Genomic DNA, 26,736 nt, shown 5'->3' on the forward strand with positions numbered 1-26,736 from the left:
GTGTTTGTTATTAGAATGTACCGTATCATAACATTTAATATTCATTTCTTTAATTAAACATATATATCGTAAGAAATATCAAGATGTTATCAAAATATTAAAAAATTTAGTAAAGAAAAGAAGATTTTAAATTTACAGAAGATTTAAATAAATTGAAGATTTAAATAAATTAAAAAAAAAAATGTAATTTTAATTTGCATATTAATAAGAAAAATTTTTTACTTCTTAGTGAAAAATATATATTATTGAAAGAGATATGTACAATACAATTTATTTGTGTGTATATATATATATATATATATATATATTTATTTATTTATTTATTTATTTTAATTGCACATTTTATATATGTACAATTTATGTATAAAGAACGTTGAATTTTCGAAATGAAAAATGCACGACAAATTTCTTTACAGTTGCATTTAGATATTTTAAAAGAATAAACGAATATTTCTCTAACGAATATGTCTCTGTGATATATATAAATTTACTCACATGGATAAATATAAATTCACTCACTTACATGGAACAATTGCTTTGATATTACAGTCAGTATTCCACATCCAATCGTTTGTCACAGACGACTGAGAAGAAAAGATTGGATGATGATGCCAGAGTCATAGCCCAGACCTCTCTGGGTCACTTTCTCCCTTCCTTAGAAGTCAAGTCACTTTCTTCGACAAACCCACAGCAGATGGAATTTGATGACCCAACAGTAGTCTTGTTCGTCGAATGAAATAAATGTGTTTTTTGCGTAATAAAGTATTATGAAATACATAAATTGTATATAATTAATACATATTAATAGAATAATTGAATTATTTATATTTTCGCGCTTATTAATAAGTATGATAACAAATATAAAACAATCTTTACGATAAAAAAATATAATTATTAAAATTATTGTAAACATTTTAGAATCAGAATAGTTTGTTGTGACTTCTCTTTTAATATCATATTTAATAACTTTAAAATTTTAAAAAATTTTTCATATAAATGTAACTTATTATCATATTGCTAATATCATATAACTAATATTATAGAAATTATTATGTCGAAAAAATTGCTTACTTACAATGAAAAATTTTACAATATACAAAAAATATTAAAAATGATATTTGTATAAATCGATTCATCTTTATTACGAGATGCATTCTTGCAATATTATGTATGGCGTTATTTTTTATTATCTTTGACGAAAATCATAGGTTTTCATAAATTTTAAATCTTGAGTGAATGTTCGTTCGTTTACTCGTTGTACAAATACTCGCTAAGATTAACCCACTGACCCAATTTCTTCAATGTATTCAAATATTTGCGGCTTCAATAAAGTGCAAACATAACTTCATTGATTTTTTACTAATAGCAACATTTATATAATCAACTGTCATACTTTCTCGTATCAATATGCGATTTACACAAATTGCAATCTGTTTTCTTATGCATTAATCATCTCCGTGACATTTATATGATATTTTAAATGTTTTTTCAAATAATCCTGACAAAGTGAAATTTCGCGGTTTAAAAGTTTGTGATAGTTTAAATGTATAATAATAAGCGTAAATACAATATTTTATATATAAAAATTACAAATGTAGGTTATTAATTTTATTAACAAAATAGATTATTAATTTTATTAACAAAATTTATATAATTTTATTAAAAATTATATAATACTCTCAATATTGTTTTTTTATGTATTAATACAAAATTACAATTACAAAAAAAATTTTATTATTTTTTTCTAAATATTAGTAATGTTTATAAAATGCCTCACTCAGATTTATACTCAGATCATCTTTTCGGTTTATTTTCTTCTCTTTCTTCTATTTAAATATATATATATATATATATATATATATATATATATATATATATATATATATATATATATATAATTTCTTCATTTGCTTTCAGTGTTTTTAATAATTATTGTTTTTCGCAATTGGAGATCGATGTCGCGTCAAATAGATAACGGAGGTAATCTGTTTGGGATGATGTGAGTTAACGCTATGCCGCGCAGGATATAACGTAGGTAACACAGATGTTCCGTGGACCGAATACACGTGTAAGGTCACATGATTGCGATGCATCAAAGTTCATTCATAGAGAATTCCGATCTCAACGGAATTTTATTAACTAAATTGGTCAAACAACGTTTATGACGGTCTTCCGTCATCGATATCGTTCCATTTACACAATAATTGATCATTAAAAATACACAGTGAGATTGAGTCTCTCGTTGCCCGCTTGATTGTCTCCGGTTCGTGTTTCCGCCGCGACTTCGACGCTGTCCACGGTCTGGAAAACAAAAAAATTTCTATCTCTATTGGTCTCCATTTATTTGCTCTTTATTGTTGCATCATATATTTGCATTCGAGTAAACGTGGATTTAATTATTCTTTTTTGCATATATTATTTGTAAGCATATCATTTAATAAGTAGTAAGTAGAAAGAGAAAGAGAGAGGAAAATACTGCTCTATTTAAATTATTTATGTTGACAAAATATCTTTTAACAGTGATGTAATCCTTCCTTTTAAAACAATGCCTTGAAATCGTTTTACGCATACAAAAATTATTTAAAAAAATATTATAAACTTTTTAATTCACTATTCAATGTGAAATTTACTTCTTTTTCAGATAGTCTATAGTTTATTTAGAGATAATTACCCTATCATCATCATCCCAGGACAATTTTTTAATTCTCGGCAAGGCTGAATTAGCAGGCCAGGCTGGCACCAAGGAATCTGGAGGATCTCCCGAATAATTGGAAGAATCATGCGATCCAGCATCTAAATTAGTCCTAGCACTCAAATCATTCATATTTTGCACTAACCCGCCAATATTGGGGATATTCGAAGTAGCTGATAAAGTTGGCGGATTCGGGGCGGGTGCCACTTTATGTTTGGCATATAATGGTAATTGTCTCGCTGATGCTATACCTATAACATAAGATGAGAAAGAAATTAATGTTCTAAATGTTCGATGATAAACATGTGACTTTAGAAAAAAATTTCAGAACTTTTAAAAAAAAATAAATAACGTTGGCAAATTTTGTAGAAAAAAACTTACTTCAGCAATTGAATTTGATTTTTATTACTTTAATAGATGCATAAAAATCGCATGTGTAAAGTTAAGGAATGGAAATAAAATAAATTGCGTTAAATTATTATAAATATTAAAAAATAGTCAGATTGCTTGATATTGTATCATTTATGTGTAGATATGTAAGGACATACTTTTAATTGTAGCGCCGTATGAGCTTTCATTCGTTTCTCCGAAAACGGGATTATCGATATCATTACGGCTATCGTTATCATTCTCATTATCGTGAAGTCGATTTCGCGGGATCTCCAAAGCGTCTTGAATAACATTGGCACCTAACACCTGCGGCATCGGGCTCAGAGCCGAGGGAACCGGTGATTTCTCGCGATATGCCGTACCTACAGAACTGACTGAACCACCACTTTTGGGTCTTTTGCTTAAAGAAAGAAAAGTTAAATATGCCTTACGTTCTTATTAATTTTATAAAAATTTTTCAATTTGTGATACTTTAATTATATGAATCTCGAAGATGCATCGAAAAAAATCATAATATCACAATCAATAATGTCAAATCTGTAATAGGACTTTAGTTCTCCGTAATGATATATGTAAATTTGATATATTATCTAATAATTCGACAATAAGGATGCATACTTATTAGTAATCTTTTGATAAATTTAATTTATGATGCTATTTGTACAAAAAATACATTATTATTCAATGTTCTAATTAATCAATATAAAATTAGTTCGAATTTATGTTAGTCAAATTTACTCACTGCTTATAAATATAAAGAATGAGGATGAGTATAACGACTCCAAGAAGACCCAAAACTGCACCAAAGATTGCAACTAATAGCACACTATTACCGAGCCAAGCAGGTGCAGCTCTTGCAGCAATAGGCAACGAGCCACTATTTGGTATATGTACGATCACCGGGATCGTACTGTATCTAGAAAAATCGCAAATGCAGATTAATATCTAGAGTGATCATTAACGTCGAATTAAATAATCACAGAAAAATGTATAAATACTTGGACGGTTTTCCGGAATCGGAAGCCACCGCCATAAATCGAGCCACAGATCCATTAAATGATGATCGTAGCATTAATTCTCCGTTGTCTTTAATCTCGAAAGATCTGAAAGAACGATTTATGTAATTATATTAAAAACAATTATTTCATAAAGAATAAGTAAATAAATATGTATTTTATTAGAATTGAAAGATTTTGTTTTTTAGAATTTATATATCAATTATCTTATATTTAAAGTATAACATTTTTATGTAATGTATATTGCTTTCTCTCATATAATATTATTTTCATATATATATAATTTATACTTCGCATCTTGCCCTTTGAGAGATAAACTGACTTTATCGCCTGTATCACCGTCAGCTGCTATCAATCTCCCTGAAAAGTTATGTGCTATTCAAATATCGTGCAATAGAAATTCGGTTCGATATTTGCTACAATAAAGGGAAGACTTACCAACGATAGAGCCTTCTCTCGCGGAAGGAGCATGAAATTCGTAGCTGGCATATCGAAATCGAGGTACCCACTCATTCACGTCTTCGACTGAAATGTTCACCCGTGATGTATCATTCTGAAAAAAAATTCACATATATATTGTAAAGATGTGATATATAAAAAAGCTACGATTTATAAAAGTTATGATATATAAAAATCCTAAAAGGACATACATGATATCCGTCTGTGACGTGAACCAGGAAATTATGCTGGACCCGCTCCTCGTAATTCAAATTACCTTTGAGAATCAACTCGCCAGAATTAGTGATCGAGAATCTCTCCAGATCCTCGGCCGCACCCACCAACCAAAATCTTAAATCCTAGGATTAAAGGCTAAAATACTACGCTGCTGTGTCACAGTTTACTTACATATTTATTGTTAGAGCGAATTTTTATACTACTTACAGGATCGGCTTTGTTGATTCTCGTTGTTAGAAGAATGCTTCCAGGCGGCGTGTTTTCCGGTATGCTCGTTTGATGATCTTTTAGCACGAATTTCACGGGTAATCGACCACCTAGCATGCATAAGATAAATATCATTTTAATTTGATACAAGATACTTATTATATACAAGATAATTATTAAACCGATAACAATTGGATTCGATTATTTTAATCTTTTATTTTACATTTTAGTTTCAACTTTTCAATGCATACGAAATGATATATGTATAAATTAAATTTTGGGTAAGGAATATATAAATAATAAGTTTCTATCGTAATTATTTAATAATGCAGATTAAATGCAAACCAATTATTTTAATGATTAGATAATGATAAATAATATGTGATAATTATTATATGTGAATAAAACATATGTATGTCACATAAAAAAACAACTTGAAGAAAAATAATTAAAATATATATACCTGCTGTTGGTCCAACACCATAGCCATCTTCTCGCGATACAATAACTGTGGCAAGGGCATATCTGTCCAAATTATTCACTTGAGTAGCCTATTTAACAATGTTTTATTGTTATTATAACTTTATATATAATGTCAAGGATTTGATTAAATTGTAAATTTAATGACAATATTTCTACCTTAATGACGATAGTGGCTGATGTCATTAGCTCGTGATCCTGCAATGATCGTATCATAACAATTTCAGCAGTCTCAGGATTTAAATCCAAAAAGGGTAAAATTCCACCTTGAATAGTATATCGAACTGGCGCATTTATTCCAACATCTTGATCTATGGCTTTTATTGCGGCAGGAGTCACTTTCAACGTTTTTCTCTAAGAATTAGTATATTAAAATAATTCACATTAAATTTTTATTTCTTTTCCTTCAAAAATTTTTTTCTCTTTATTATTATATCTTATTCCTTCTTTTATTTTTTAAATATGTAATATAAAATAATATATGTAATATATGTCTGTACATAATTAAAATAATCAAATCTGTTTTTTTAATTTGTATCTTCTATTAAATAAAATCGAATCTGAGGAAATGAATTTTTCAGCAAGAAAATGAATAATCAGTCTTACCCCCTTCACGTGTTGGGGTACAGCGACCTTGTATTGATTATTCAAGAAAGCTGGATTTTGATCGTCGGCATCGATAACATTGACGTATAATGTTGTCATAGACGAACGTGGCGGACTGCCTTGGTCCTATAAAAACAAAATTTATTGTTGATATTAGGTCGCAATTCAAAAGTAGCTATATTTTACAAATATGTATTGGATTGAGAGGGAAAACACTTTTTTAGCTTTTATTGTGGGAGTACAATAAGCGTGATATAAATAGCATTGTTTTGCTTGATCTCTCGATCAAGAATCTTTTTTATAATCTCTACTTGCTCAGTGTTGCGCATTGATACGCATGAATTATAAATCAATTTATTTAAATCGATTTATTTGAATCTATAGCGATCCATTTATAATACTGTTCTGTTATTGTTTTATGTATCTATGTGTAGTTCTGTTATTGTTTTATGTATCTTTGCAAATCATAAAGAAGATAATTTTTGCCCAATTTTGTCAAGTCAATCATAATCCAAATCATATTTTTGCATTAGAGAAAAAGAAATTTTTATGCAATAAATGTATATTTGCTTTTGTGTAATCTGTGAAATTTATAAAATAATAATGAAGTTTTTGAAAGCCGCGTATTCAATTTAATGTGTTTAAAATAATTTATTAATTTTAACGCGTTTATTAATTTTTATGTATTTATTTAATCTTTTAAAATAATACAGGCAAACAAACTTACTTGTGCGCGGATACCAACAGAAAAATTGGTGAGAGTCTCGTAATCAAGCGATTTCCTTAGTACGAGAGTGCCTTCCAAAGCGTTTACAAAAACAAAATAATCCTGTGCATAAAAATAAAAATTATTTGTTTACTTTTCTTCCTCAAATTACATTTTTTTACAAATAAAGTTATTATTAATTATTATTAAGTACAAATTATTATTAGTTACAAAATTATATTAATGAAATAAATTAATAATAAAGCAAGTAATAAAAAAGATTGCGAGATAAATATTATAATAAATACAGAAAGATGGTAAAAAACTTATTAACGAGATAAATAATTTAGAATTGTATAAATATTTATAAAATATACCGAATAAGATCCTGATAAAACTGCGTATTGCACAGTAGAATATGGTCCTGGTTGATCAGCATCGACAGCTCGAACTCCTTGTAGGACTCTCGTGCCGAGGACGGTCACCTGAAATATTCACGTCACGTTACACACGCCAAAGAGCAATATTAAAATATTAAAATAAAAAATCTTCTTACCTCAGAAATATTCAACACATAAGGTGCATTTATAAATTGCGGTGAATTATCATTTGCGTCGGTTACTCGAATGTTCACTGGTATGATAAATCCCTTTAAATATAAAAAATAAATGTTTAATAAATGATAGTAAAAATAATAAGAAAAAAATAAGATAATATCCATCATTCGATAAAAATGGAGGAATCGTCTTACTGGATCTAAGGTGTGTTTCTTCTCACAGATAACATTGATGTAGACGCTTGCTGGTCCCTCGACGCCCTCCTTATCGAGAGGTCTAATGAGAGTTAAATTCTTCGAGTACGATGAAAAAGCGACGGGGCTGTCATGCTCCTGCAAGCTTAGCTCGATGTCACCTTGCAGCCCGGGGTCACCCACTACTCCTAGGACTCCCACGATGCCGCCGACGGGCAGATCCTCGTTGACAAAGAGATGCGCCGCAGTAGCTCCGTTTTCTAGGAAGCATCGCTTGTCTTGAATTACTGCAAAGAAAATCGGGCGATTGTCGGCATACATTATGAAATATGTACGTTGAACCAGAAATTAATTATTACTGAAAGTAAAAGGAATAGAGGATTAGTTTTCTAGAGGAGAAAGGAGTGGAATCGTTCTATAATTAATAAAAGTATTGCAATATTGCAATATTGCAAGTATTTTTCATCTTTTTTAGAAAATAAGAAATATATAAACTTTTTAGAACATATAAAACTTCTGAAAATTATATTATACTTTCTGAATTCTCCTAATATAATATTTAAAGAAAAACATTTAATAGGATTACAAAATTATAAAGTACAAAATTATAAATATTAATAAAACAATATATTTAAATTTTATAAAAAGAGTATCATTTTATGAATTTAATGCATGTACTGTTCTCAGTGAAAAATCGTGTTACTGTAATTATATGCAATAGATATAATATCAGATAAGTGCCTTTGGGATTATTGCAGTTTCCTGTTGAAATCGGATAACCGGTTTTCAATGGGTTGTACAAATTCAATGGACTACACAAGTTTCGGATCGCAGCGATGATGAAAGGACCGTGGGACAATGATCTTGTGAGAATCTCCATCTGGGGCTTCTCGTTCTAATGGTATATAAGATCGAAGCGAATATAACGACTGACCATTGATAAATTTATAATATATATTAATATTAATTAATAAAAAAGTTGTATAATTTACTTTAACATATAATTATATTAATAATCTAATAATTGCATTAAAAAATAGCACAAGAAAACATGTAAGTTTTTATTATTATTATTATTACTAGTTAATTTACACACACACACACATACATATATATAATAATAATAAAATAATACTTATAATATTAATGTACACACAGACTTGCTTGTAATACTCATTGTCCAGTTATTAATTGCGGATGTTTTAATGATTTTAAACGATCCTGCACAAATACGTGCATTCCAGAAGCGTTACAAATGCGTTCGTAATGCAGTTAAGTTTACCGTAAACATAACGTAACTTTGTAATTTAGAGCGTAATAGGAAAGCGAGAGCACTTTTCTAAATTACCAGAGAGAGCTATAAGTATTATTTAATAAATATTATTAAATTAAAATCGTTTAAAAATAAATGTATATTATGTATATAGAGAGATATTTTTAAAATCTTTCCGAGAAAAAATATACATACATTTTTTTTGCAAAAAAGACAAAGATTTTGTGGAAATTTAATTAAATGCATATTTTATTGAAAAAAAATATTATTTGTAGAAAATAAAGCATTTTTTATTGAAGAAAATTAGTAAAATAAAAAGAGTTGCTATATGTTATCTACATAATGGAATAAATATCATCATATATTCGTATATTGTTATTCATACATGTAATAGCCGGATAATGCACGTTGGATAAAATGCATATAAGGGGTGGCGAAGCTGTTCGTGCTTAACAACAGCTTTAGTTCTAATGCTAACATAAATCACGATAGTCGCTTTTGCGCCTCGTTTCGCTGTTGTGATTTATCTTGTCAAAGACTTCCAAGTCCGGTTTATGCATAATTTATCGATCATTATAATCATATGTAATCTTTCGAAGAGTAAAACAGCAACAATTTAGTATTTTGTGTTTACAGGGCTTTACTAGATTTTTTTATTATCTTAATAACGAGCATATAATGAACAAAATTAATAAGATAAAATCGAAGAGAACAGAATTAACTAGCGAGTCTGAATTTATATTATGACCGTAATTGAACATTTTCATATCATTATTATAATGGAACTATGTCGCAAGCGGGAAGAAGATAATCTTTTTTGTTGGAAGAAAAGTTTTATTCAACATCTCAAACATTTGATTGTGAAATTTATTCGGCAAAAGTTTAGACACTATGTCATTCAATGACATCATTCGTTCTTCCCGATTGATCGACGGAAATTTGGACGCTGGAAAGACACATATCGGATGCATAGACGAATATGCGTGGGCTATTTAACGCGTGTGTGAGAGGGTAGATATACGCGCTTCCTTGGAGCGAAGTTCCGGTCGCGAACTCATGGCGTATCGTTACGGGTTTGCCTTTCGCAAACGTCTTTCCTGGCATAGACGAGGACCAAAAGTTGAGCGTCATTCGATCGTGCGCAAAAACACCCACGACTAATGCAAACATAAACTGCATTTTCCATGCGATTTATGCAAAAAGACGTAAAAACATTCACTAATAATTTAGATAAAAATAGATCTGGAAGATTTAACGAGAGAAAGCGAAATAAATATATAATTTGTGAAGTCTATTGTAAATAGTTTAAGTGGGCTTATAAATTATAAATTTACTTCCACCTTTCATTAATCTTTTTTAATTATTGAAAAATTTTGAAGTATATGTAATGTATTTTTTTTTACTTATATAAAGCACTATATTATTATATTTTGCTTCATCAATTTCCATAAATATACAAGATGCAATAAGACGAAGGACAGAGATATGTGGAGAAAGAAATTGGTGAAAAAAGACTTACATTGTCCGACATGCGGTCGCAGTATGCAACAGAGAAGCAACAAGATCTTCAATACGTTTCGTCCCATGGCAGTTCAAAATCATCGTCCATCGATTCCATCGATCGGTACATCTATAAAAAAAAATATGGATGAAAATCAATGACGGGAAACGAGAAGGATGGTACGAGAAATTCAAGTTCTGTCATTCGTAACTGTGTTCTCTTTAATCTTCTCATGCACCGTGGGAATGAAATTTCTCAGAAGATATTTCGATTTATTTATCGTATTCGAGGAAATAATATTTTCTACGTTCCTATATTTTATATCTGCTTTCTTGGAATCATTACAGAATTTTTATTGGTTTTCGCTCAGGAATTTTTCATTTGTCGCGAAAAGATCTTATGTAAGATATTATATATTTAAAAATAATAATTATAAAAGTAGAAAAATTATAAAAGTAGAAAAGTAAAAAGTTTTAATTATAATTTGCTTGTTACTGTTTCTTTTTTATATTATCATTCGAAATACTGTAAATGTCAAATATTTTAACTTTAATTAATAATAAAATTTAGTACATTTTACGATCGTCATTTGCGATCATTATTAAATAATTAAATTATTTTTAATAAATTTATCTAACATGTATATTTATTATTAAGATTCACTTTTCATTGAGATGTTGCAACAGCATACAATATATATGTGATATAATAACATGAAAGTGCAAGAATTTTATGTAATGCAATTTGTATATAAAACAACTATTTTGTTAATTTTTATTATACAATTTTCCAGTAGTTACAATTAGTTTCTTTCTTTTCATATATATACTTAATGTAGACATTTCCGCCTTTTCAATTTTAAGAATAAAACTTAATTCTCTCTCATAATTAAGCGAAACAATAAAAAATAACAAAATTTATGTTGTATCATCAAATTGTAATTTTCTATTCATTTTCAATCAATGAAATAATTAGTAAATTATCAGAATTTTTTTCGCATAAAAAGGATTGTTTGAAAAATAATAAAATAAGTTTGATAAGGAAGAAAATAATAAGATTAAAAAAATAATTCACAGAAAACTTGTGAACAAGATTCATGAAACTGAAAGTACATTTCAAATCTTAGAATATTTTTCACTCATTTTTTATAGACATTTTTTGAACTTTTTGATATCTTTTAGAGAAGAATGGTAGAGTAAAAATAATAATAGCGTCTTTTAAAGATAACAATTTCATAAGCATTGCTTATTTTATATTTACATATATCTTAGTGTTCAACAAGATGATGTAAGAACATGCCATTAAACGTAACAATTTATTAGTAATGTGCAAGTAACGTCAAGTTTGTCATCAGGTTAACAGACGAGTAGGACATAAGCGATGAACAAACAACCACCTCGTCCGACGACGAAACGTGTCTGCAGAATGAGCATAACGCGTGGTTAGAAAGCATGTAGAGAAACTCCTTTATTACGTGGAGCTACGGCTATGTAGGACTGCTCGTCATGAGGACTAGAATGACTCGTGCAATTTAATTCCGGAGACAACTCTTCACACCTCGCACTGTCGCCTTTTGTGCAATCTATGTATTTTTCTAGTGACGTCATATCGAAAGATTGATGATCGTTATTGGAGTTTAAGATATTGAAATTATCCAACGCAATGTTTCTTTTTACAATTGAATGGCAAAAACGGAAGTAGATTTCTTCAAGCTTGTTAATATGAGAAAGTGCGACCGACTAACGTTTATCTTTACATTTTGCCATTCATGATATTCGATAGCAAATAGATAAATATAGTATTTGTATTTTAATATAAGAATTTTATTATTTAAATGTACAAGTATTAATTTATTATTATTAATTAAATTTTTATCTTGAAGTAAAAGATATGAAGAAAGTATGCTCGCTATATTGAAATTCCGGAAATGCATGTCGTTGAGTATATAACGTTGATTTTATATAAGTAAAAAAATTTGTGCATTTTTATATATATTTTATTTTTAAATAATATTAATAATATTAAAGAACATTTTTAATTAAGTTCAAAAAATTTTTCATAATTTAGTATTAAATGCTTATAACTATGAGAAATATATAATAATAATAATTTAATTAATATTCATTATCATTTTGCTTGGAATTATGTAAGTAACAATTTTTTCCATATTATCTCAACATTATTAATTACTTCTTCTTTTACGAAAAATTTTGATATAATCTTTTGGGAAAACTTTTGTTATAATCTCTTGATATTTATAATGATTATAGATAAAAATGTTTTGAAGTTTCAGTTCCACTTCTTTCTCTTTAAAATGTTTTCTTATAAGCCTAAGATGGTCTGTATAATTATTCATTTTTCGCACGTTTTTAGCGTCATTTGATATAAGTAGTTAAAAGGCTATAAAGAATATAGAACAAAGAAAACAATGTAAGAAAATCTTGGCAAAATTGTTTATACGAATAAACTGAGAATTTATATTTCTAAAAAAAATATTAACCGGATACTTTGACCATATGTGGGCCGCAGTACTGCTTAAATTCACAGACCGTAAATTGAAACGCAACGTGATGGGCAACCGGCGTAAAGGCCTCCGGTCTCGACTCCGGCAAATATAACTGCATAAAAGAATTGGTCAGATATTGACAGTTTTGATGATTTGAATTTTTTCGTGTTGATCTCTTTTATTTTGATCAAAGTTTGCGATTAATTATTTTATCATTGCTTGAAAAATTAACAATCGTGACTTTACTTAGCAATATTCAAGATGATATTTAATTATTGTATTATTGTTATATGATCGTGCTTGATCATGTTATATTATATTGTTTGTTTAATTATACTTTATAATGTATAGCATAAAAGTGGAAGTTATACATAAGATAATGCTTATACAAAAATGTATACTTTCTTACAATTTGTATTGTTCTTATATTTTTATATGCTTTAATTAAAATAATTAATTTAGTTATTATATTTTCGCTTTAGGTATATTTTTAAATGATAATCTGAAAGATTTTAATAATATTGAACAAGGAAAATAATAAATTTTAATAATTAATAAATATTATCATAGATTACATTTAATTCATATTGTTATATATACTTTATTAACTTTTGAACATAACAGTATTTTAAAATTAAATTAAATGATAATAAATAATTGTGACAAATGGTACTCACCACAAAATGCACTCGGAAAAAGAACGTCGTCCATGTATTTATGATTTTGTCGTTTGCGAAAACAAAAGAGCTTTCTTAATACCACTAGTTCTTCATTACCAAAGTAAATCCCATGAATTGTTAATTTTTTCTTGATTCACCATATTCTTAATTATTGCCTTTTATAACGAAAAGCACAAAGGGCTCACAAATTACACCCTCAATAGTCCTTATCGATCGGCGCGATCAGTCATTCTTCTAATTCTCACGGTATCTTCAAATACATAACAAACATAAGAATAAATTTTTCAAATTTTATATCACAAATATATCGATTAAGCTTTCTTTTTGACTGAATTTTTTAAATAAAAAGACGCGGCAGTTTTTTATCTTCTCTTTAAAGAAATTAAATATTCATAAAATTTTACTTAAACTTTTTGTTCACGATTTACACTTTAGTCTTCACATTTTTTTTGCTGTGTTGAATCGCTTTCTAGAAAATCACTTATTCTTTTATGCAATTATAGATATTTTTTCCAGAGGTTTCCAGAATTCTTTTTTTTATTTATTTATCTTAGTTGTTTTATCTTCCTGCACTAGTTTCTTATACATTGCACTTCATACACACCGATCTGGATCTATCTCGTATCAAACTCGGCTACGACTACGACGTGCTGTAGGGCTGTGGAACTTTTTACTATAAAACGGAGCCGTTGAGAGCAAAGCGGCTGGAGGGGCACTCGGGAAGTCTGGCTCCCTATTGTGTCAGAAAGGGGGGGGACTGCGGCGGCCAACAGAAACGTCCACCTGAAATTGCACCGCGAACAGGTGCTTGCTTTCATATACGATAGGGGAACAAACGCTGTGCTTATGCGTGCGTATTCGAACGAGTACACACGTACACACTGACCCCTATCTTTGGAACCCTTGCACAGGGACTTGCATCGACCTTCCCAGAGCATGGGAGTGCGAGTGTTCCCGGTCTTTAAGTTTCCTTGAGACCTCCTGAGAAATAAAAAATTGAAAAGAGAGTGTAAGAAAAAAAATAGAAAAATATTTCAAATAATAATAATAAAAGCTAAGGATTAATTTATATAAACTGAGGAAGAAAGAAAGAAAGATTGATAATTAAAAAATTGTAAAAGAGCAACAAATAGTATCACAGTTTAATAATATAATAATAATAAGCTTGATAGATTTAATTTAAAAAATATGTGAATTGCATTCACAATTTTGTCTAACGGTGTTCTACCAATAATAATCCACATTAAGTAACCTACTTGACCTGGTGCAATATTATAACATTTTTCATTTCAATTTTTCCCTCTTAATCCCTCAATGTTTCTTAATAACATAAGTAGTATGAAATTGTGAATACCGAAAATTGCATACTCAAACAATAGTGAATAATGAATAAAATTACGTAAGCATGCAATTTTTTTCGGTAAAATGCGCAGTCAAATATCACGTTTCTTTTGACAATCTGTGATTTAATGTCGTGAGAAATAGTCAATGGCAAGTGGAACGAGACCCGTGCTGCGCGTTTCGCTTATGATATCGCGACGTGTTTTTCGCGGATCATCGATCTGTGAAATTGCGGGCGTATTCCGTTCCTCCTCTTATTTCTCCCTCTCATTACTTTTATTATGCACGGTGCTTGCAGTTAATAAACATCGGTCCGTCTTAAATCCTTTCCACTTTGAACTAGTTTCTGTTATTGTGCACGATTTACGCAGGATGACTTGCTAACGGTGCGTCTATCAGTTGACGACCAGAGCACGCAATTTATCAAATATTCTTGTAAATGCTTAATCATTGTAAATGTCTTCAAATGCTTGACTATTACAACGCAAATCGAGATTTATTTGCTTTGAAGTAGATTATTTGATTTCGTAAAAAAACATGCTGAGTGTATATCTAAATGTTTCAAATATTTTCACTTTTTAAAATTTTTTATTATTATATTACTTTTATTCGACCATTTTTTTTTAAATATTAGAATGTTGATAAAATAATATACTTACAGTGTTGATATTGCAAAAGTATTTTGCTTGGAGTATTGTAATAGTGAAAACCACAGTACACCATAGTAAACCAAAATTTCTTTTGTCGACTTTCATGTAATTCGACTTTCATGTAATACGTCCATCAGTATGAATACTGATAATAATTATGATATATATTGCATGTATGAAAATTAAAGAAAACATATCGTTTCCCACGCGATCGCGTGATAACTTTAATAAGAGTTTATTAATCATTAACTAAATGAGTATTCGAGTTGTCTAAGGATGACTAGTTTAGAAGATTTATATTATTTCAGATTTACACTATTATATATATGTCTGGCTTCTTATAGAAAATAAAAGAAATCGAATTAAATTTAGAAATATTATATAATACTGATTACAATTCGTACCGCGCGCTATTTATTTAACGTTTTATTATTTTAGTTATTTAAGTTTTGGAAATTATTATTATATTATTTATATATATATATAAATGTTAAAAAAATTATATCAATTATATAATTTTTTTATGAATATCATTTTTAAACATAATTCTTATTTAATTAAATGTACATATGTAAAATGCTTCTAAAACTATTAGTAAAAAATATTTTTTTTACTTTCCAAATCTTCACTTTGTTTTGATCTACAATCCTCTTTAATAGATTTTATTTCTTTGAGTTATTAACTAATAATACTGGTTTTATTCAAATGACTCTTAATTTTTTAATATTTTTAGTTGATGTATAATTTTTATATTTTATACTTCATCGATAACAAAAACAATATGCCGAGAACGAATTTGACTATTGATGGATTTGACCGCTTTGCATTCGACATTAAAAGAAGTTGTCAAAATACCCAATCACTCTGCAATGATAATCTTTTAACATTGTTAACTCAATAACTGAGATGGCACTCCGATGTTGTGTTAACAGTTATTTATTGACAATTAATATATTTTATAAAATAACAAAGTTTTTTGGGACTAGCATATAAATATCTACTACACTATCTAAAAAAGCGCCAAAGATTAATCTTATCACATGTGTAAAATTATATAGTGCCTAACATTGCAACACAAATAATATCTACTTGAATATTGTTAATGATAAGTTTTTGCTTGAGATTAAGCGGGCAATCGATTAGCATCGTGTGGAATCACGGATTACATGGCTTAACATAAAAGGATTTAATACACATTTTTTTCGTATTCTTCACATCACTGGTGTTCCGTTCCATTGTATAAGGGCATCCTGCCATCTTTGATGTAGCGTGAAACAAATGGGAGAGATAATACCTTGAATTCTACGTCACTTAAAGTAACGCTCGAGCGATCTCGCAGATATCGTCCGATTATTCCGTAATTGAGAAGACAATAGTGATTTTAGATTTTTTTTTTATAGTTAAAGTTAATAAAGGAAATAAGAAATTTTTTAAATTAAACTATGTTTTATTATATATAAAGTTTTAAGCCACAATTAGATATGTCATGCAATAATAAAATTTATCCATCAAAGTAAGAGTTTACGTTTTTTTTAGTATGTATAGAATCAAATGTGTAAAAGTTTCGAAGAGAATTTAAAATTTATTTTTAAAGATAATTTATTTTTATTTTATATACTGACTTGGATCGAATGAGTTTCTCCAACGGCGTTGCGGCGATATCTGCGGCTTCCATTGTTGCAGCATCTGATAGCCCGGAAGTTTGGTTTGCCCTGGTATCTACCGTCAACGTAGCGTGACTGCCACCGCAGGTAAAATATTGGACCTCGAAACTTTAACACGTACAGGATAATATTTCTTTAAGGCCTCAAATGAAAATGGGAAGGGTACTATTTGTATATTAGTTCGTGTTTAAAAGTTTAGAAGTGGATCCTGTCAACTATCCTCTCAACATATAATCTATATAATATTTCTTATATTCGTCTAAACTGTATATAATTTTTTATATTTTATATAGAGATGATCATATGATATAATAGAAATAAAATATGATATACTACAATAGTGATATTATGTACTGTCTAATATAATAAATTAATAAATTATTATTAAAATAAAAAATTAAGAAATAAATAGAGCAAAATAAATACGTAATGTATACCGTCGTTCTGCGTGATAATTTCTCAATAATTCTCGATTTGTATTGAAGAGCACGCCGTGATGACCGAGGCAAAGAGTCATCCATATCGGTAAACTGGGTGTCTTCAAACGAGAACCCGGCTGTTTGCTTATATCGCCTTCGTGTATTAAAAATCCCACTTCGCTTCTTGTAAGAACGCCCCATTGTGGTACAGCCTTATTTTCAATTAATTGTATTATCAGCAAATATAATTACAAATGTATATTGTGGATACTAAAGTATTAAATTAACAAAATAAGCTTACATATGTATTTTCATCGCCAACGTGAACTACTCCATTATGAAGATGCGGTGAAACACGACCAGTTAAAATAAGGACGACGATGCTGATTGGACCTTCTTCTGAACATCCACCAAGAATCGACGCCTTTGGATCTTCCAAATCATTCTGAACTCTGTGTGTTCAAATATTTAAATTTTATTATTAATTATTATTAATGGAAGTAATATGTATATGATTGTCTAATTAAAGCAACTTTTATTCATTTTCAATTTGAGTAAAATGATAACGATGAAAAAATTAAGAAAAAAATGTCTTACTTTGAGAGGCCTCTTGAAAGTACTGCGCTGTATAAAAGTAACTTTGCACCAGGTCCGCCTTCGTCATGAAACTAAAAATAAAGTATATGTAAATAAAAATATTTTTTTATAATAAAAAAATTGTCTTTAAAAATTAATTTTAAATAAAATAATCTTATATTTTCTTACAAAAAAATTCGCCTAAAGTGAAGATGAAAAATAATAAAGATTATAAAAGATTTGAGCTTGATATAGAATGGATATACACAATTTCTTTAATTAAATTATGTCTGACATTTAATGAACCAAGTATTTTAACTTTCTATTTTGTAATCATACTCACCAGATATAAATATCTTTTAACAAATATCTCAAGATCCTCCAATGAATTGAATTCGAAGAGATGCAGCTAGAGTACAAAGCAGTCTTTCAGCGAATATGTACTTTTGGATCTTATATAAAATATTATAAAAAATAAATTGTTAACTACATGATTTCAGAGACATATAGGTCGGGCAATTTCGAGAGAATATTCTTAACACTTGGCGAAATACGAGCACTATAATTTGACAAACGCTATTTCCTCGCACGTTAATTATATGAGAAAGCACAGATTTCACTGTGTTACTCTTTTATGCGGATACACGTACTACTGCATAACTAAATTAACTTATTAATTAAGAATATTAATTTTGTCACTTTTTAATATTATTTTAAATTAAATATAAGCTTAAATTTTTGATCGTTATTAATTTGTAAAAAAGTGTATTTATGTACAATAATTAAAGAAGAATATTAAAATTGACATTTAGTAAATCATAAGTTATGCAATTTTTTTTATTATTTCTCGAGAATTTGAGTTAATTATTGGCGCAAAAGATTATAAAAAAAGGAAAATATATGTACCGTTTCTGTTAATCCGTCTTGAAAATATTGTACACTATGTTGAAGATAAGGTGTGTCCTGTGGTAGAGCCACCACGGCCTTTGGCACGGTGTTACTGACAACATTTGTGCACATGGAGCCGGAGAAGCCACCGGCGCAACGCCAAATAATTTCCGATATCGCGGAAGTCAATACTTCGATCTGTCGATCGTATGAGGGTTTCAGTAAACTGCGATCATAAGAAATTCTCTTTAGAATTAAATTACATGATTTTGCAGAATTTACAAAATTTTAATTGTATAAGTTTATCCGATAATATTGTCATATTTTTTATTCCACTATGTCATACTATACGAAAATATTTCAGATTCTTCTCATAATTTGGCTAAATTATAAATATATATATCTAAGTCATATAAAAAATTATTCGACAAAATTGTTGAATTAAAATCATTTCATGATATAAAATATTTATATGTGATAATAAAATAATGTAACATATGTGCTATCTCTGAAGACACTTACGTTTCGGGCTCGACGCGTAAATCTTGTCTGTTGCATTTGAACAAAAAGTGTTTTAGCATGATAGCTTGCACTGCGGTGACAAGACCTCTCGTTGTATTCCTGGGAGTTCTTAATCCAAACGCCAAACTCTGGCCATACGGTCGTAAAGTTAACCCGGTTCTTGTCCATTCGATCTTAGGTGGACTTGCGCAGGAACCAAAGACCAACGTTCTCAGAGCCTGTAACAGAAGTAAGTTGTTACAATGATACATTAGGGAGCACATAAATAATTAAAATATAATTTTTTATCAATTAATTTTTATACATTAAGTTTTCATATATAAATAAAGAGAGACTTTTCAAGTGTTATTTGTTAAAATTTTATTAAATCCTTTCTTTCTTCTCTTTTTCTTTATTTTTCATGTAACAAAAGTTATATATTTTCACAATTACCATGCATGTTTCTTCTTCGATAGGTTGCCCGCCAACCACCGGTATTTTTGGCAGAGTTCTCGTGTTACGTGGATAAAGTATTCTTTCTGAAATACATCAGATAATATTTATGCTCGAGAAATAAAGCAATTCCTAAAATTAAACGCCTTTTTACACCTGGGTGGAGTTCGTCCGGTTCGGCCATGAGAGCAGCGTACCGGGCTGCTCGAGTCGATAGCAACATCTTGTTTGAAATATTCTTAATGCTGCGATATTAAAGATACCGAAAAAATATCAATGCTTATTAATATTTTACAATTTTTTAATATTTTTTTAATATTTTACAATTTTTTATTTGCGTTTACTGAAAAAAATATTAATGTTAAGTGAAATTATATCAATCTGTTACGTCTCCATAGATATCTTCAGATGATGAGAATTTTTTATATATACATATATATATTATTTTTTTATATTTGTATTATTATCTTTTGCATAATATTGGACAAATATCTTTCTTTCTCTTCTTGTGTAATTAAGAATTGATTTTGATGATTTAATCGTAATTCATTTATTTCTTTTTAATATCTACTAAATGCAAGAACCATTCCAGACGAAGGCGACTTTCAGAATAACTTCGCGATCAGTTACCCGATGGTACCACGTCCTTTGAAATATCAGATATCAATTGAGATCGTACTGGAATCCTCACGTTCCTTTATATAGGACTTGGTATGCGGCGCTTATGCGTGCAGGCATCTCGCGAAATATGTCGCGGCGGGGCGGCGGGACTGATCGCGCACGAAAGGTGTCAATTTGAATGTCCAAAAGAGAAAACACGCCGAGCGATAGACATGCCCTATTAATGTCTATTTGTCATGTCGCATTTTGAATTAGAATTTGAGTGCACGTAAGTTTACTCGTGCTTTGTTGTGATAATTAAAACACTTGGAAATTTTTCAAAAAGAAGAAAGAAAAGCAAGAAAAATAAAAAGAAAGGAAAGGAGGAGAAAATTAAAAAAATAATAAACAAAAAATAACAGGAGAAAATCAGAAATAAGGAGAAAGAGATCAAAGTAGAAGCAAAAAAGAGAAAAAAATAAGAAAAAATTCTTTCCTCCTTTTCTCCACTTTTTTAAAAAAGAAAAAAAGAATTTTGCTAAAAGTGATCTCTAAGAGATAAGGTGTAAAATCGAGATAGGGTCAAGAACCGTTTAAGTTCCCCTGCGGGATAGCTGAGAAATAATAAAAACATTAGTCACGCCGTTGCATGTGGCTGGTTGTAAATTACCGAGATTTTTATGTTATGTATGTTTCTCTGTTATATGGCGAATGCTTTAGAAGATGATGAAGTTTAACGCGAAGCGTTATACACAAGCGCAGAATAACAAATGCGCTCAAGCTTTCTTGCGTGCATGTCGTGTGTCGAGCGTACAGAGGGCAAGTCAGGGTTAAATCAGAGGGCAAGGTTCTTGTTTCCTCAGAACAGCTTGAACGAGTTGTTATAACAGGCCTTGATGGAAAACTAATAAAGGAACATGAAAACATGAATTGTACAAGATTTGCAATCAAACTGGCTATATAATTTGCATTTAATCAGTGCTTTAGATAAAGCATTGAAGTGCCTGATAACAACTGATATAAAAACATGATTGCCATTTTGCATACTTATGTATATTATTAAAAAAATAATTTATAAAAAAAATAGAAGCTCACGTACCTTAAGATATTCATCATGTTTTTAATAATAACAATCTTTAAAATATAAATTTAAAAAATCTATATTTATCAAGAAATATTTTGCGTATTCTAGAAAAATAAAATATATAGATGAAATTGTATATGTTTTTTCTTTACATTTTTATATATTTGGAAATATCACATAAAATTTTCGTCCTATTTTTTATTTCTATTTTTCTTTTTATGTGTATCTCACTTTTTATATATTCTGTATTTTTTCTTCATTTTATTAATTAAATTTTCATATCAATAAGCTTAAAGATTAAGATTTGAAAAATTATTAAAAATTATTAAATAAAAAGGCCATGTATTTACTGACAAAAAATTATTTTTTTATCAGCAGATATTTTTTTTATAAAACAGAGAGAATTTTAAAATCCCATTTTTGAGATCTTCCAAGATAAAAGTTCTTTATATATATATATATATATATATATATATATATATATATATATATATATATATATACACATATAATATATAGGCGATGTAAAGATCTAATAGGCGCTCGATTTTAAAAATATATGCTGCAAAAAGCATAGTCCAACTGAATTCCAAGAGGATGGCAACGAAAGACGTCATAATCCGATCATTTTCGAACGGTGGAGATGTATGCATCATTCGGCACGGCCTTTCTACTTCATAGCTCGAAAGAGATCGCGTGTTCGCGTGCAATCAAGATATCGTATTACGAATTCGCGCCGGAACGGCCATCTGCATTCAGCGATTGCACACACACACATACACACATACAACGATATATCGTATCCCTAATTTATATTCGCAAGGCGCCTCTCGAGAAGGTTTATCTATCGATCTATTCGAGCATTTACGCTCCTGCAGTGTAAACACATACATACACACACACACACACACATACACATACACATGCTCTCTTATATATTCTATAAAGTTATACCTACACTTGTAGCCTTATCCCGATTGAGCTATGTTTTCTTTAGGAAGAAAATGAGCTCAGGCTAAAACGAGAAAGAGAGAGAGCCAAAGTTTTAATGAAAAGCATGCACGTGCAATATTTGATTAAAAGCTTTTACAGCAAAATGTGAATAAAAAAGTATTAATAAAAATAATTAATATTCTATTAATAATTTTATTAATAATTAATAAAAATGTTAATGAAAATAATTAATATTCTTCTGCGCTGTTTTTTTTACAATTGATCATTTTTTTCTAAATTTACTTGAATTTTTTGCAATACTAATATATTTTTGTGTGAAATTATTGATGTAGAACATAATGACATTTACCTAATATTTTAAAATATTTATAATGCAATGTATATAAAGAGAAAAAGAACAAAAATGTTTCACTTCTCAATTTTTCAATACTTTTAGCTTTAACTATAAGTTATTTATTAAAATTATTATTTAAATTATTGGCTCTTTATCTATCTATCCTTGTTTTGTTTAATTTTATACATATATTCTCTTTAATTATATTATTTAGAATATAACTGTAGCGGTTTTCTTCTTATAAAATTGACAATTATAATATATCATAAGTTGTTTCTTTGGTTTACATATTTTATTTTCTAAAGTTTAGAAATAATATAACATACCTTTGTCTCGAAGATAAGGGGGTAACTTGTCCTTGCGCATTTCCTTACAGTGTCGCTTCTCGCAGATGGGTGTCGTGTTCGCGGTTTCATTCTCTTCTGGTACGTCGGACGCGGATTCTGTCATTTCTCGATTGTATATAGCGCTTTGTTTAATTTAATTTAATAATTTCGTATTCTTATATAAAATTTATATTTAAGCCTACGTATTGCGGGTCACCGTTTTACAAATCATCAATAAATATACGCGAACAGATCGCTATTAATGGACATTATTGTATCTTGTCAACAATAATAATGCATTGAGTTTGCTAAAACTTTCCTTCAGGCCGGAAAATATTTATACAATATATATTTTCTTTTTCATACATAAGATTTATGATCCATAGCCTGATGCAGCTCCACAGTTCATAAAACGTAATTCGTTTCCACCAAGTGATTGTTCTTCAATCGGTATGACTTCCACAAAAACGCGTTGAGTCGCTCGCTGCAGTATATACTCTCTCATTTTCTCATTTTATCCATCAAGAATTGAATGATGGAATGCAGGAAAAGTGTGTTCACAATTTCTCTGGATAATTCTTTGACAATAAATGTCAATCTTTATAATATCTCTACATGACAATTCAGACGCGAAACTCCGTAATCTTCAAGATACCGATGATTTAAATATGTCTGTAGTTGGAGAACTAGATCTTTCAAAAACTCTTTATTGAAACTATTCCTTTATTATGTGAATTTATTATTTTATAATCAATAAGAAAAATATCAAATATGTTAAAAAATCGAAATTTTTCTATTTTCTTCTGTAATTGATATTCATATAATTATCTAATTTCATATAATTATTCTAAAAAACATTATCTCTCGACTGCAGTAATTTTAAATGTTTTAATTAAAAAAGTTTAATTCATTTGATGCTTTACTTTTTTAATTTTAAACGCGTTGGTAATTAAATAAATAAATAAATAAATAAATAAATAAATAAATAAATAAATAAATATATATATATATATATATATATATATATAATATACTATATATAGTTTATAAATACACAGTTTTTCAAAATAAAATTTTTCTTTCAAATAATAATTTATATATTTTGTAAAATAAAATATTAAAATCACAATGATATTGATGTTATATAATTTACGTTAAACACTTACATACGTTTGTATTAGCTTAAATTCCGAATATTTATCGATTCACGTCAAGTATTACGAATGTTTACGAAGAAAACAGTGTTGTTTGTACTTTCATTGACTTGCGATAACTGACAGACTGCCGTCAGACGTGCGGCTAGAAATAATAACCCTAACTAACACCCCCGAACTGACGTAGCACCGAGCGAACCACCTTACACAGGGTGGCTTAAAAAGAGTATAAAGAACACACAAACAATTTAATTTTTGCTGAATAAATTATTATACTTTTTATCTTGTATTCACTAATCGTTGCTAAAAATTTCTCATTATAATCCAATATATTCCTGTAAGCTATTTTGAGAGCAGCTTATAGATTGATTTCTGGTCCATAATCACTCGATATTTTTCTCGCTTATAATTTTAAAATGTTGATAATGTATAAATCGAGAGAGAATATTTTTTTAAATAATTTATAAATATTAATTAGTTATCAAGTTTCATTTTTTTTAATTGTTTGAATTTTGTGAAAAAATTAGTCTAAATACAATTAAATTAATTTTATTATAAATACAATTTTTAAATCTTTGATTTTTTTAAATGTCAAATGTAAATCGTTATATCTGTATATATGCTAAAAATCTTATTTGATAGATTGTGATGGATGCCCTATCGCGGTTAAAGGAAATTGTTCGTCTAATTGTTACACGTGTACTGACAGCCTCGATGTACTCGAATCGTGCTTTTATACCTGCGTAATACCTATTTTATACCTGAACTACTGTATTCGGCACGGATGTATGGATTGTCTTATCTTATAGATTTATCAGAGCTGCGCATCTTTGCATGTGTTTCGTGCTGTTCTCGTACTTGCCTTATAGACAATCGGAAATGAAATTGCAGTAGAAACAGCTTTAATCAAATTGCGAAAAAATATAACTCAGCGCATAACATTCAGTATTCTTTTCGTATTCTTTTATACGTTAATAAAATTTATCGAAATATTGTGATGTAAAAAGAAATTGGAATATTTACATTTTTATGAGCTAAGATGAAAGAAGAATACGATTGCTCGATTAAATTCTATGAATCTCTTTGCTATTTTTTGTAATATTATATAAACGTGAGATAAAATACTTAATCATTAAACAAATTATTTAATCGTTTGATATTTAATTGTCTTGGAATAATTTGATGAACACATATGTATATATCGCAATATGTTTTATAGACAAAAGATTATTATTTCATTATCATTTTTGTTGTAATAAATTATTTAAAATATAATTTGTATTAATTTAATATATGAAAGACAGTAAAGATATTATTAAAAGATAAAACTTAGTGCATTTAACATCAATATTTTAACATTCAATGAAATTCACTAAAATATTGTCAATTTACATTTTAAATACACCAATTTTTTGTTACTATTTTTTCACCTACAAAGAAAAATTGTAATCCGTTCAATTAGAAACAACAGTTACTTTTACCATTGCGAAAAATTGCTTATAACTGACCCGAATCGTATGTGCATTTCCTTGCATGATTCTTTCGCTCCATATACGATAGACGCATGTATAACGTGTTTATAATTCTTCCGCGGAAGTTCCTATTATATAATTAATTATTTATATTACATAATATATATATGTACATAAACATGTTTGTCAAAGATTTAGAAAATGCTTGATAAATATTATTTTTATTATGAGATATATAAAATATTTAATAAAAAAATAATAATTATTTTTATTTAAATCTTGCTTTAAAAATCCAAAACAATTATCAATAGTATAAAATATAAATTTAATATTAATATTTTAAAAGCATGAATGCAGCTAGTAAGCTGTATATGCAAAATCTGTTTATAATGATAAATGTGCAATATCTTTATAATTACTTTATCTTTGTGATTATGTCATATTTATATAATATTTTTAATTCAAGAGATGTAGAAATCTGATTATATAATAATATTTTTCTAAATAAAAGCTTATACGGAGAATATCGTACTAAAAGCTAAGAGCTTTCGGTCGGATCATCATCTTTTGACTTCTCGTTTGATTAAGGAATTCAATTAAGTGATTCGATCGATTGAATTTAATACGAGGATAACAAGGAAGTCGAAGAATCGTTAAAATTGATTTCTCCACCGTTCTCACGTTTTAACTTTATCGCTCTCCGAATTTATCCTATCTTTAATTGCCAATTTCCTGATCATCCTTCGCAAGTCCGCGCTCGAACGAGTCTAAGTTCAAGTTCGCGTTTTGAAATAGATGCATTTCAAGGAAGATGTACCACCAAGATACTTGTGTGTT

The 26,736-nt window shown here is 28.7% G+C and overlaps 2 protein-coding genes across 3 annotated transcripts; both read right to left on the reverse strand.

Moving 5' to 3' along the window:
• Positions 1 to 1,694: 1,694 nt before the first annotated feature.
• Positions 1,695 to 14,205, reverse strand: Cad96cb (protocadherin Fat 4-like Cad96Ca). Its single transcript, XM_083079591.1, has 19 exons — positions 14,088 to 14,205; positions 13,481 to 13,733; positions 10,316 to 10,426; positions 7,524 to 7,810; positions 7,329 to 7,421; positions 7,150 to 7,257; positions 6,794 to 6,895; positions 6,067 to 6,192; positions 5,620 to 5,814; positions 5,444 to 5,531; positions 4,981 to 5,090; positions 4,749 to 4,895; positions 4,537 to 4,651; positions 4,389 to 4,458; positions 4,081 to 4,185; positions 3,825 to 3,998; positions 3,241 to 3,482; positions 2,672 to 2,943; positions 1,695 to 2,301 (listed from the first exon to the last, which is right to left on the reverse strand). Exons 3-19 carry the CDS (start codon positions 10,380 to 10,382, stop codon positions 2,212 to 2,214), a joined length of 2,391 nt encoding a protein of 796 aa, XP_082935717.1. The 5' UTR covers positions 10,383 to 10,426; positions 13,481 to 13,733; positions 14,088 to 14,205; the 3' UTR covers positions 1,695 to 2,211.
• A 2,201-nt stretch (positions 14,206 to 16,406) lies between these two features.
• LOC145960316 (inactive ubiquitin carboxyl-terminal hydrolase MINDY-4B) lies at positions 16,407 to 24,882 on the reverse strand. 2 transcript variants are annotated; one of them, XM_083079687.1, is made up of 11 exons: positions 24,440 to 24,882; positions 23,274 to 23,965; positions 19,976 to 20,061; positions 19,544 to 19,761; positions 19,040 to 19,247; positions 18,477 to 18,542; positions 18,155 to 18,225; positions 17,859 to 18,009; positions 17,576 to 17,769; positions 17,097 to 17,246; positions 16,407 to 16,731 (listed from the first exon to the last, which is right to left on the reverse strand). In XM_083079687.1, the coding sequence occupies exons 2-11, from the start codon at positions 23,395 to 23,397 to the stop codon at positions 16,686 to 16,688; spliced, it is 1,314 nt and encodes a 437-aa protein (XP_082935813.1). In that variant the 5' UTR covers positions 23,398 to 23,965; positions 24,440 to 24,882; the 3' UTR covers positions 16,407 to 16,685. The 2 variants fall into 2 exon arrangements, with proteins under 2 accessions (XP_082935813.1, XP_082935814.1); XM_083079688.1 differs by lacking the exons at positions 23,274 to 23,965; positions 24,440 to 24,882 and adding an exon at positions 20,132 to 20,323.
• Between the last annotated feature and the right edge of the window lie 1,854 nt (positions 24,883 to 26,736).

The sequence above is a fragment of the Camponotus vicinus genome, unplaced genomic scaffold, assembly GCF_025532165.1.
Source record: "Camponotus vicinus isolate PSW18456_S1 unplaced genomic scaffold, iyCamVici1.0 SCAF_10, whole genome shotgun sequence".
NCBI classification, from domain to species: Eukaryota; Metazoa; Arthropoda; class Insecta; order Hymenoptera; family Formicidae; genus Camponotus; species Camponotus vicinus.

Bases quoted from the DNA above. Each gene is read 5' to 3' on its own strand.
- Cad96cb (XM_083079591.1), bottom strand. From the start codon at position 10,382: ATGGGACGAAACGTATTGAAGATCTTGTTGCTTCTCTGTTGCATACTG. The intron at 7,811-10,315 runs GTAAGTCTTTTT...TTTTCTTTGCAG, and splicing joins GCGACCGCATGTCGGACAAT to TAATTCAAGACAAGCGATGC. The intron at 5,815-6,066 runs GTAAGACTGATT...ACTAATTCTTAG, and splicing joins TACCCCAACACGTGAAGGGG to AGAAAAACGTTGAAAGTGAC.
- LOC145960316 (XM_083079687.1), bottom strand. From the start codon at position 23,397: ATGACAGAATCCGCGTCCGACGTACCAGAAGAGAATGAAACCGCGAAC. The intron at 17,770-17,858 runs GTAAGCTTATTT...ATTGAAAATAAG, and splicing joins TTGGCGATGAAAATACATAT to GCTGTACCACAATGGGGCGT. The intron at 16,732-17,096 runs GTCAGTATATAA...GCTACATCAAAG, and splicing joins GAGAAACTCATTCGATCCAA to ATGGCAGGATGCCCTTATAC.